The sequence below is a fragment of the Pseudophryne corroboree genome, chromosome 2 (assembly GCF_028390025.1).
Source record: "Pseudophryne corroboree isolate aPseCor3 chromosome 2, aPseCor3.hap2, whole genome shotgun sequence".
Taxonomy (NCBI): domain Eukaryota; kingdom Metazoa; phylum Chordata; class Amphibia; order Anura; family Myobatrachidae; genus Pseudophryne; species Pseudophryne corroboree.
In genome coordinates, this window is record NC_086445.1 from 213,812,793 (window position 1) to 213,825,563 (window position 12,771).

Below are 12,771 nucleotides of genomic sequence, written 5' to 3' on the forward strand. Positions count from 1 at the left end.
TTGAAACCTACAAGTATTTTGCAGATATAAAAACAGTGCTCATCATCTATTCTTGGAGAGCAGGTGGAAGACAACTTTATCCAAAGTAATAATGTTAATTACATACTGCCCAGATAGGTTATCTAACAATGTGGATAGTCCTACCCCAAAGATAGGTACGGTAGTTTAGGGGACTTTACATACTAGAAATACCAGCGCTACGTAATCAGGTAAATGCATCACACCAATATCTTTGAATCATATTACAATTCCATAACAAGTGCCAGGAGGCACTTTCACAGCACATTTGGACATTGTGTAGTGACACCTAAACATGTCCCCAACCTGACAGCATTACTATAAACCCTATCTAGTACATAGAGTTGCATGTGTTGATATTTAGCCTATGGAGCAGTGTACCTTGCATGGATCAAACAGTAAACCCACTCTTCCTATGTTAAAGCTTCTAGACCCACTTATTTTGAGCATACCGTAAACAAGGATATCCGACTAGTTTCTCATCAGTACATGCATTATACAGACTGGCTTTCTAGGGGCTAATTATAGTAGCTGTGTCTTCATAGGATCATCTCCCTGTACACAGTAGGATGCACGCTCCCATCAGGCATACATAATGTATCACAATGACCCCCAACTGTGAGAGGAAATGAAGCAGCTTCTCAGTGTTTAACAAAGATCTAGGGAAAAGATCTGATAAATACAAATAGGTTATAATTTCATGTTCGTTCACGTAACAATATGAGAAATGTGTCCATAAATGCATATAATAGCTCTGCTCCAAGTGACGCAAACAAAACACTGTGATATTGGCAGCATTGCATTTATTTATCAGTTGGAAGGAAAAAAAAATAAAACCTTGCATTGTACAAATTTCCCAGCAGGAGCAGTTTGTTATGAATCATTGTGTCTGGCTGGTTTCTGTACACTCTGTGTCCTCTCCACATTCAAAGCGCACAAAATCCAGGACCTGTACTCCGTGTGGCTGCAGATACTGTCCTACAGTTAGACTGGGCTCCAGCAGGAAAGGTTGGGCCAACATTCTGGTCTCTGTCTCCCCAGCAGACTCATCTTCTAGAGAACCCAGTGACACAGGGCTCATGCCTACTAAGTGCTGGCCCAGTCTTCGACCAAGTTCAGATATGTTGCTTTTGTTGCCTGCATCAGTTATCTGACATACAACCAAGGATCCATATTTGCCAAATGACATGTTAGCCAAGGACGGCAAATCCGGAGGTAGTGTGCCATGTACATATGAACCTATAAACATGCCAGAGGGGACAGTTACCCATACAGCCCTCCTCAGTAACATGTTTTCTCCAAGTTTTCCTTCAAAGCAAAGAGAAAGAAAGAATCAACTATAATAACTGGTTAAGGAAGATAAACAAAGTGTAATAAACCGGCAAAGATACAGAGAATGACAATACATAGGAGCTGAACTCTTGTCTTCTTGCTCTTTTAGAGATGAAAGCAGTAATATTACAAAAGTATACATACCAATTGTCATTGCAAGAACATCTTTAAGAGAGGACTCTTCAGCCTTCATCTGTAAAATCTCCTCACCAGCCAAGGTGCCCTTTAGTTTAAAAAAAATAAAATAATAATAATAAATGTGTATCAGTGTAAAAAACAGCCACACATTTGTTACATATAAGAGATTTAAAAAAAAACTATATAGACTTCAGACCATTTGAAAATACAAAATTCAGTTATCTTGACATCAGATTGCAGCTTTATTAAAGCAAATTACATCCATACCCGATTACAGAAACCCCAGCATATTTTATGGATGGTATCTTAATGGGCTCTAATATCGGTCAAAAGTCTGAGACTTCAATCAATGATGGGACTACACAACAATGAAGGACTGCACTTCACGGTGATAGATTATTAGTTGGAGTTGTCAATTATGCTAACAAAATAAAAGATTGAACAGTTCTCTACAGTCTATCAGACATTATACAGAACTATACATGGCAAAAAAAAAAAAAAAAGACTTTTACCTATTTTTCAGCATTCAGTACTGAACACTAATTACTGTGTTTTGAAACAATGGCAAACAGTGTAAAGAGAAAAAGTTACTCCAAATGCAGTAAGCGTTGCTAGTCAACCCTAAATAAATAATAAGTGCTGGAATTTCATACCTATTGACCTTCCTAAGATTCGGTAAATAAAGGCTTATAGTGCTTTTAAGCTTATAGACAAAGTAAGTCACTTAGGGGGGAATTCAATTAGCTGGAGTAAGTTACCACAGCTAATTGAGCCCCTGGTGGCTATCCAATTAACCTCGAAAGCCGGCACTATCGGGGAAAAAAAAATGTCACCTGCCTGGAGGTAGGCGAAGAAAAGTCCCTGATAAATTACCCATTTTCGTGATTTTAAAAACTGGGACCTTATCCTGGATCCTATGTGCTTTCTCCCCAAAAACTGTTTTTTTTTTTTTTTTTATTTACACCTAAAAAATGGGCTGCAATTGAATTGCGTGAAAAAAAAAACCATTGTGTAAAAATAAAAATTTACTCACCGGTAATTCTATTTCTCGTAGTCCGTAGTGGATGCTGGGAACTCCGTAAGGACCATGGGGAATAGACGGGCTCCGCAGGAGACTGGGCACTCTAAAGAAAAGATTAGGTACTATCTGGTGTGCACTGGCTCCTCCCTCTATGCCCCTCCTCCAGACCTCAGTTAGGGATACTGTGCCCGGAAGAGCTGACATTACAAGGAAAGGATTTTTGGAATCCAGGGTAAGACTCATACCAGCCACACCAATCACACCGTACAACTTGTGATAACCTTACCCAGTTAACAGTATGAACAACAACTGAGCCTCACTCAACGGATGGCTCATAACAATAACCCTTATTTAAGCAATAACTATATACACGTATTGCAGAAAGTCCGCACTTGGGACGGGTGCCCAGCATCCACTACGTACTACGAGAAATAGAATTACCGGTGAGTAAATTCTTATTTTCTCTGACGTCCTAGTGGATGCTGGGAACTCCGTAAGGACCATGGGGATTATACCAAAGCTCCCAAACGGGCGGGAGAGTGCGGATAACTCTGCAGCACCGAATGAGCAAACACAAGGTCCTCCTCAGCCAGGGTATCAAACTTGTAGAACTTTGCAAATGTGTTTGAACCCGACCAAGTAGCCGCTCGGCAAAGCTGTAAAGCCGAGACCCCTCGGGCAGCCGCCCAAGAAGAGCCCACCTTCCTTGTGGAATGGGCTTTTACTGATTTTGGATGCGGCAATCCAGCCGCAGAATGAGCCAGCTGAATCGTGCTACAGATCCAGCGAGCAATAGTTTGCTTTGAAGCAGGAGCACCCAGCTTGTTGGGTGCATGCAGGATAAACAGCGAGTCAGTCTTCCTGACTCCAGCCGTTCTGGAAACATATATTTTCAAAGCCCTGACTACGTCCAGTAACTTGGAGTCCTCCAAGTCCCGAGTAGCCGCAGGCACCACAATAGGTTGGTTCAAATGAAACGATGATACCACCTTTGGGAGAAACTGGGGACGAGTCCTTAATTCTGCCCTGTCCATATGGAAGATCAGATATGGGCTTTTACATGACAAAGCCGCCAATTCCGACACACGCCTAGCCGATGCTAAGGCCAACAGCATGACCACTTTCCACGTGAGATACTTTAGTTCCACGGTCTTAAGTGGCTCAAACCAGTGGGATTTCAGGAAATCCAACACAACGTTAAGATCCCAGGGTGCCACTGGTGGCACAAAAGGGGGCTGAATATGCAGCACTCCCTTAACAAACGTCTGAACCTCAGGCAGTTGTCAAAGTCAGAAAAATGTCTCAATGCACGTTGCCATATTTGCACCGCACACTGGTCCGTGCTGCGCATGCGTACGCTCTCCCGTGGAAGCGCATACCCGCAATAGCGTGCACTCGCACGCGCAGTATGCGCATTTACGGTAGAGTTTATGTGATCGTAGCGTGCGACTCATTAGTTACAAATGTTCACAATTAATGTAGTTTATAGATCATGATCCCTTTGATAGTTTCTGTAAGTTTGGTTAAAGTATAATGTCCCAGAGCTGAGGAATCCCTCTTTGCATCGTACGAAGGGTTTAACAGGAATCATACAGCAGTGTTTGGTACCCATCGGAAGAGTATTTGATTAGCAATATTCCGGTGTTGGTTTGGAGCGTATTAATCGCTCGTGCGAATAGTTATGGACATAAGAAGTTTATGTCCATTTCTATGATTTGCACATACTCAGGTATGCGGCGGGAAACCCAGTTTCCCACCCACCTGAGCTGTTGGAAATCGTCACAGCCCACCTGTATGAATCACCCTATGACCTTTTGTTATGATGCAGGGCCGAATTCCTTCGGCCAATGGACAATGGGATTGTAGGACCAGGAGATTGCATTGTGTGTGGAGCATAAATAGGCAGGCCGACCACATCCAGCTCTCACTCTCTCATCAACGGTTATCTGCTGATAATCGGGAGCTGGATATCGAGGCGCTGGCGATCATACCCTTTGTGCGTAAGTTCTCTCCATAATCATTGTCTTTCTGCGAGCCAATCTCTCTCTCTCTCTCTCTCTCTCTCTCCTCTTTTTCTCTTAAATACCTTATAGTATTATAGTATTGTATCGTATTGCATTTAGGTCAGTGTAGTATTGTCTTTTTTGTATTTATTGTTTAGTTCTGTGGTTAGGAAGTCTCTGTTATATTGTAGTGTATCATATGTACTGTTATCCCCTTTTACAAGTATTCTAGATATAATACAGTTAATAGGCCTTGGAAACCTAAACCAGTATCTGTGTATTTACTATAGTGTTAAGTGTTCACTTGAGCGTCGGTGACGCTCAAATAGCTTTTGTAGATAGTCAGGTTACACAAGGTTGCATTTACACCCTGTACTCACATTAAGGTATTCAGTGTATTACATCGGTATAAGGTTTAACATAAAGGTATAGTGTTGTGAGCGTCTGCATCGCTGGTGACCTCCTCGTGGTCTCTAGCGTACGCTACGTTACAGCGAATCTTTCCCCTAGACATAACCAATAACGTGTCCTGTGATCACTGGGCCGTGAGCGAACGTGACGCTTGAGCGTCTCGCCTACGGCTGAGCGATCGTTACGCAAATAGCGTATCATTACGGTATTTCTTAAATAAACAGCGTACAGTGTTCTTAGCTTCATAAGGGTTGTTTATACGACAAGGAATTTAGCATTGTCAATTGCGGGCTCGTCCGGTCCTTTTCACATCTGCACTAGGTAGATCAGCAGACATTATCCCCCAGCAAAAGGGTGGGAGGTTATCTCGCAGTTGCTGACGGGATAAGCGTCTGCTTCGCTTAGACAAAGAGTGCTGAAGGAACCCGGTAACCGGAAGTAAGAACAAAACGCTTGTGTCTTTTAAAACTGTTTATTTTTCTTTTGTCTTGCGTACGCATACATTTATCTGCATTTCTGTTTCATTTTCGTATATCACTATTCCTGTTTGCCAATTTTTTATAGTTGATAGAAAGTGCTAAAAAGAGATTTGCTGTTATTTAAAAGTAGAGGTAATAGTTAAAGTATAGAACAAACACACGGTTTGTCTGAGATACAAGGCAGTCAGTGTGGATTGCGGTAGATGATCAGGGATCACCTACATTGATAAATAAATATATTGTGTTACGGTGGATCCTTTGCATTGCGTACACGTGTCGCTAACAAAGACTAGCGTACGCAATCCAAAAGGCAGACGCACGCAGCGTTCACTACGCAACGTAGCGTCTGGTTACGCCCACGTAGCCCAAGTCACGAAAAGTTGAATTAGCGCAAAGCGATAATTAGCGCAAAGCGATAATTAGCGCAAAAGCGATAAGTAACGCACAGCGGTAAATAACGCAAATCTATTTTTTGGAAAATCTGAAATTTAGTTTAACAGATCCTGCTCCTAATTGGTAACACTTTTGGCCTGAAGACAATTTCTGCGCAGAAATAGATATAGAAACAAAGTGTACATGTGTTGAGTGAGTGTGTTTTGTATACAAAAGTTTATACAATTTTAAAGGTGGAACCAAAAGGAAAGTCGGGTACTCGTTAAGGAACATACGTGTAAGTGACATATACGGTGGCCAGGGAGGCATCTCTGGTTAAATAATATTTGAGCATTAGAGTATAGCGGACCATAAGGTAACAAGACCAGGAGGTCATAAAGAACAAGACCAGGAGGTCGTAAGGTAAAAGGTCCGCTATAAAAGTCCAGTGGCACAACGCCTGGGGTGTTGGTGCAGAACCCATATAGGCCATAAGCTCTTGCTGAAGGAATCGCGGCCGGAAACATCGATTCCATTGATCTTTCAGTACATGACAAGTAGTGCTCGTGTACTGAACGATTGGACCACACGTAATTGTGTGCAGTAGTTAGTAATCTGACCTAAATACCATTAGAGTAAAGTGGTCACAAACGCTATTTGTACATTCTGACGTGATTTGTGTAATTTTTTATTTTTGGAAGGGAAGTTCGCTGGTCACTCAGGAACTATCTAACAACCCCAACTTTACTGGAAAGAGTAAGTGTCCTGCGGGTAACCCTCATATGTTCCAGTAAACTGAAGGTTCCATAGGGGCCCTGTATCGAGTACGCTGGCATCATAACGGTGTTTACAGGTCGTATTGGTCGAGGTGGGCGAGTGAGTGGGGTACTCGGTAAACCGCCACCGCCGGCCTACTGTGGAGTAATTTGGTTGTCTGAAAAGGCTTGCTGAAAACCTTGATACAGAAAATCCAAGGAGGATTAAGCAACACCTACAGACTATGGGGGCCAGTTGCTCAGGTAGGGGGCGATCAACCCTGGTTCAGGTTGATTCTGTGAACCGACCAGTTGGGTCGGCACGATATGTAATGTGTGAAAAATATGGAATTCACACCGAATCTTTATGTGATGAATGGGAGAGAATGACTGTACAAGACAGGGACAAGTTCCCAAGAATAGGTAGCTTCAGTCCAGAGGTGTTACAAAATTTAAGGAGGAGGATATGTCTCGTAAAATCAGCAAAGAGACGAATTCAGCATCATGATTATTTACAGTTATGGCACCAGGAAGGTGAGATACAGAGAGGTTTGGCTCTGGCGGCGGGATCTGGGGCAGTCAGGAAGTTGATTGCCACAGCTCCTCCTCCACCATACATTGCAGGAGAGAAGTTGATTGCGGAGAGAAACGCACTGGGTTGTAAAACACAAACTCTTAGTAACACTGTAAATGTTAATGATGTTAACCAAATAACTCATGCAAGTATTAACCCGTGCAAGATGTACCCTGTTTTGAACCTTCCTCAGGAGTGTGATCAAGAAGACGATTCAGCAACAATTTCAGCTCTCTCTCTTGCAGCCACCATAGCAGAGACCACAGTAGGCACAGCGACACCCACGAGATTAGTGAAAGCCCCTAGCGGAGGGATAGGTGAGGTCGTGTCAACGGGTAAGTACGGCACCATGCACTACACTGAAACAATTGTACCACAACAAGCTGTAGAATCTACACAGGAAGAGGCTGTTAGAATTGCTCCTGTAAGGGTAATAGCAGTTCCCAATGGAAAAACAGATGTGTCTGGAGCCACTCCCATAAGGAACATTGCCATGTACACTCCATTTTCCAGAATGGAATTAAGAACAATAGTGTCCGAATTTCCTGACCCCAGGAAGGATTTAGTTGCTAGCCAAAAATACATCAGGGATTTAGGTAACACGGTAGAACCCAACAACAAGGATTGGCAGATACTGCTAAGAGCTTGTTTACCTTCCAATGTTGATGCAACTCAGTTTTTAGCTGATTGTGCATTGGATAAAGATGTACCGCTTACAGACGTGTACAATAAGGATAATGTAAAAAGGATAAATTTACAGCTAAAAGAGTATTTCCCAGCCGTTGTTAAATGGAATAAAATATTTTCCATTAAGCAAAAGGAGTCCGAAACGGCAATAGAATATTTTCACCGGGCACTATTAGAAATGGCAAAGTACACTGGTATAGAAGACATAAAGACCAACCCAAACCATCGAGAAGTAGCAGTATCTGTACTGATGGATGGTTTGAAAGAAACATTAAAAGCTAGGGTACAGACCACGCAGCCATGTTGGCGAGGTCTGTCAGTGTCCACCTTGAGAGAGGCTGCTATTGATCACGACAGAAATATCACTAGGCACAGGGAGTCGCAAAGTGATAAGTTGATGTCCGTAAGTATACAGGCGCTGACCACAAGGCAGCCTGCGTATGTACCACCGAATCCTGTGGGTAAGGCAAGTGTAATAACATGTTTTTCTTGTAACAGACCGGGACACTATGCACGAGACTGTAGAGTAAGAAATGTACAAAGATCTTTTCAACCCCCTAGACAACAACACCACACACGACATTGGGAGCAGGGTCCACAGAGGCGGAGTTTTGAGCCACATACAGGGGAAACAAAAAGATATCCCCCAAACAGAGACTGGCATGCCTCTGGTAGTTCCCAGCTAACTCCCTCACAAGTAGTTGCTGCCAGCGGGATTCAGGGAGGTCAGCATACCCAATAGGGGTGTGGCCATACCTGTAATCTGCAACCAGTTAAATTGATTGCCAGTCTTGGAAGCGAACCAGAGATTGCAATCAATGTAGCCGGTAAAACTTTAAACTTTCTTGTAGACACAGGGGCGGCCAAGTCAGTGATCAATTCGACAGTGGGCATGAGAACCACTGGTAGGACAGTTCCAGCCATAGGAGTAACAGGAGTAGTCCAGCACTACCCTGTTAGCAAACCAGCCGAGATTACAATAGGGCCTTTGCATACCAAGCATTCCTTTTTGCTGGCTGCATCGGCACCGACCAATCTCCTGGGAAGAGACTTACTATGTAAAATGGGTTGCGTCATTTATTGTACTCCTGAAGGTGTATTCTTGGACATCCCTGAGAATCACGCTCAGGAAGTACGAGACATGTTAGACTCCCCATCAAAATTAATGTCACATTCCATTATGACAAATAGGAATCCATCCCAAGTAGAAGAGATGACATCTCAGATACCAGAGTCGCTTTGGACAAAAGATGGACAGGACACTGGATTAATGGCAAATGTAGCCCCAGTAGTAGTACAAGTAAAAGATGGTAGGATAGCTCCAAAAATCCCACAGTATCCTCTGAAGCCAGAGGTGGAGTTAGGAGTTTTCCCGGTAATAGAGCGCTTGCTACAACAGGGCATTCTAGTAAGAACGTCCAGCACAGCAAATAGTCCCATCTTCCCTGTTAAAAAGAGTGGGGGGAGGGGTTACAGGCTAGTGCAGGATCTAAGGGGGATTAACAAAATAGTCGAGAGTCAGTTCCCCGTAGTGCCTAATCCAGCTGTCATCCTAATGCAAATTCCTCCCACTGCCAAATTTTTCACTGTTATTGACCTCTGCTCCGCTTTCTTTTCGGTACCTCTGCACCCTGACAGCCAATATTTGTTTGCATTCACATACAGAGGAGTCCAATATACGTGGACTCGGTTACCCCAAGGTTTCATAGATAGTCCAAGTATATTTTCTCAGGCTTTGCATGATTGTTTACAGTCTTTCCAACCGGAAAGTGGATCAGTGTTGATACAGTACGTGGATGATCTACTACTGTGTTCTGATTCATTGGAGGCATCCCTGAAGGATACGAAACAGCTCCTGTTTCATCTTTCAGACACAGGTCACAAGGTCTCCAAAGACAAGTTGCAATTATGCCAAGCTAAGGTAAAATACTTGGGACACTGTCTAACACAAGGACTGAGACACCTGACCGCTGATAGAATCCAAGCCATTAGAGACATGACACTGCCACAAACCCAGCAACAGATCAGGACGTTTTTAGGAATGTGTGGGTATTGCCGTAATTGGATCCCAGGGTTTTCCATATTGGCGCTACCTTTGCAGGAAATGGTCTCTTCAAACAAACCTGATCGGATTTCGCATACAGACGAATCTGAAACAGCATTTGAGAGACTCAAACAGTGCCTAACGCAGGCACCAGCACTAGGTATGCCAGACTATGGGAAACCCTTTGAACTATACGGAACAGAAAGTGCTGGGTGCGCAGCAGGTGTACTAACACAAAAACACGGTGATGCCAGCAGGCCAATTGCATACTACAGCGCTCAGCTAGACACGGTAGCGCGATCCCTCCCCACATGCTTGCGTAGCGTTGCGGCGATAGCATTGCTAGTGACGAAAAGCGAAGATGTCGTGCTAGGCCACAACCTCACAATCCATACACCACATGCGGTATCGGCCTTATTGAATTCTGCCCAAACCAGACATGTCTCATCAGCAAGGTTTACGAGATGGGAATTGGCACTAATGGCCCCAGTAAACATCACCATAAGGAGATGCAGCACATTAAACCCTGCAACATTTCTCCCAGGTGTGCCTGGACAGGCACAAAGGGTGGGAGGTGAGAGTGATGGGGAAGGAGGATTTAATGCAAAGGAAGATACACATGATTGTATGGAATATTTGACCCAAAATTTTACCGCAAGGCCTGACATCAGTGACAATCCACTAGAAGATGCAGAACTCACGTTCTACACGGACGGTAGTTGTCACAGACAGTCAGACTCGGGAGACTTGTGTACTGGATACGCAGTCGTAGATGACCAAGACACCATAGAAGCGGAACCGCTAGGCCCACCTCACTCAGCCCAGGTTGCTGAACTGGTCGCCCTAACCAGAGCATGTGAATTGGCTAAGGGTAAGTCTGCCAATATCTACACCGATTCTAGATACGCGTTCGGGGTAGTCCATGATTTCGGAGCGCTATGGCGTCTCAGAAATTTCATGACGGCAGCTGGTACACCGATAGCGCATGCAGCTCACATAAAAAGGCTTCTAACAGCGATACAGGAACCCGACAGAGTGGCTGTTATCAAATGTAAAGCACATACATATAGCCAAGACCCAGTATCCCTTGGTAACAGCCGAGCAGACGAAGCTGCAAAGCTTGCAGCTGCTATCCCCATACGGACAGACACCACACAACTGATGGTATTTAATACCATCAACACACAAAAGTTGTGTGAAATGCAGAATTTGTGTTCCACTCAGGAGAGAGCAGTCTGGAAGGCAAAGGGATATGGCCAGGAGTCCTCAGGGCTCTGGACGGATGGACATGGTAAACCAGTGGCCCCCAGGGCATACCTTCCGTGTCTGGCTGAAGCAGCTCACGGGCTGACTCATCTAGGCAAGGAGGGGATGTGCAAATTGGTAAGAGCATACTGGTGCGCCCCAGGATTCTCCTCTCATGCTAGTAAAAGAGCAATGTCATGCCTTACCTGTCTGAGAAAGAATATTGGAAAAGCAATACCAACAGAACCATCCCATATCCCACCTGCCGGCGGCCCTTTCCAAGTAATACAAATTGACTTCATTCAATTACCCCCATGTAGAAATTTGAAATATGTACTTGTTTGTATAGATGTTTTCTCGAATTGGGTCGAAGCTTTTCCAACAGCTACAAATACCGCTATGTTTACAGCTAAGAAAATTGTGCAGGAATTTGTATGTAGATATGGTATCCCTAGAATCATTGAAAGTGATAGGGGTACCCATTTTACAGGTGATGTCTTTCAAGGAATGTGTAAGTTGATGGGAATTGATAGTAAGCTGCACACTCCGTACCGTCCACAGGCGAGCGCGAAGGTCGAAAGAGTGAACAGCACTATTAAAAATAAATTGAGTAAAGTAATGGCAGAGACAGGATTGACGTGGCCAGAAGCTTTACCCATTGTTTTGTATAGTATCAGAACCACTCCCAGGTCCCCTCTTAATCTGTCCCCTTTTGAAATCTTGTTTGGTCGACAACCGCATGTCATGATTAACCCTCAGGATGATTTGAAATGTAACAATGAAGTAACTGTAAAGTACTTAATTAATATGAGTAAGCAGTTGAGGAATCAAAATGATAATCTGAAGTTGGTGATTCCTGATTTACCAGATAGTAATTGTCATGACATTGAACCTGGGGATTATGTAATGATACGAAATTTTCTACGCTCAGGTTGTCTTATTGATAGATGGGAAGGACCATACCAGGTCTTATTGACTAGCACCACAGCATTGAAGGTTGCTGAGAGAGAGACTTGGGTCCATTCATCCCACTGCAAGAAGGTTGCTGATCCAGAGAAGTCCCGTGATAAGGAACAGACGGTAGAGGTTGTATCACTAGAGTGTCTGTTCCAGGAGGACTGAGGCGGCACCTGAGCCTTGAAGACCGAAAGCAGCTGTCAACTCCCCTCTCCCTTTTATTGTTTTCTCCACTTCCCATCCCCTCTCCTTTAAAATTTCTTTTTCCCCCTTCTCATTCTTCTCTATTTCCTCCTCAAAGATGGACTTGCCCCAAGAGACTGTGATCCGGATTTTGATGTTAACCATGATGTTGACCAGAGCAGTCTGTTCCGGCGAGAGTACCATAGAGGTCGAAAGAGGTTCTGGAATGGGTTCCGATTATGATGATGGAGGTGTAGTTTTCCAAGATCAACCAAGCCAACAAGCAAAGGCGAGTATCAGAAAACGATCCAATAGAAGAAATTGTGATGGATTGTTAGCTGAGGAAAATTGTATCTGTAGGCTCTGTGATAATCTGGTTGAAGATGGATGCATAAAGAAATGTCAATCTAGTTTTAATATCCATATAGACCGGCATCCATTGAGTGACTATCACTCCTTAGTGGGTAACGTGTTAAACCAAACAGATTGTTGGGTATGCTCTCAAGTACCTCAGGGTCACAGTAAATCAGGGCTAGTACCATTTCCTTTAAC

The 12,771-nt window shown here is 43.7% G+C and overlaps 1 protein-coding gene across 2 annotated transcripts in view; it reads right to left on the reverse strand.

The window, feature by feature from the left end:
- Positions 1 to 804: 804 nt before the first annotated feature.
- TSFM (Ts translation elongation factor, mitochondrial) overlaps positions 805 to 12,771 on the reverse strand; it is a 34,130-nt gene continuing 22,163 nt past the window's right edge. For both annotated transcript variants that reach the window (XM_063952299.1, XM_063952300.1), the window contains exons 5-6: positions 1,495 to 1,573; positions 805 to 1,326 (exon numbers count right to left, since the gene is read on the reverse strand). In XM_063952299.1, coding sequence (XP_063808369.1) covers positions 899 to 1,326; positions 1,495 to 1,573 — 507 coding nt within the window. In that variant the 3' untranslated portion in view covers positions 805 to 898. The remainder of the gene's footprint in view (positions 1,327 to 1,494; positions 1,574 to 12,771) is intronic.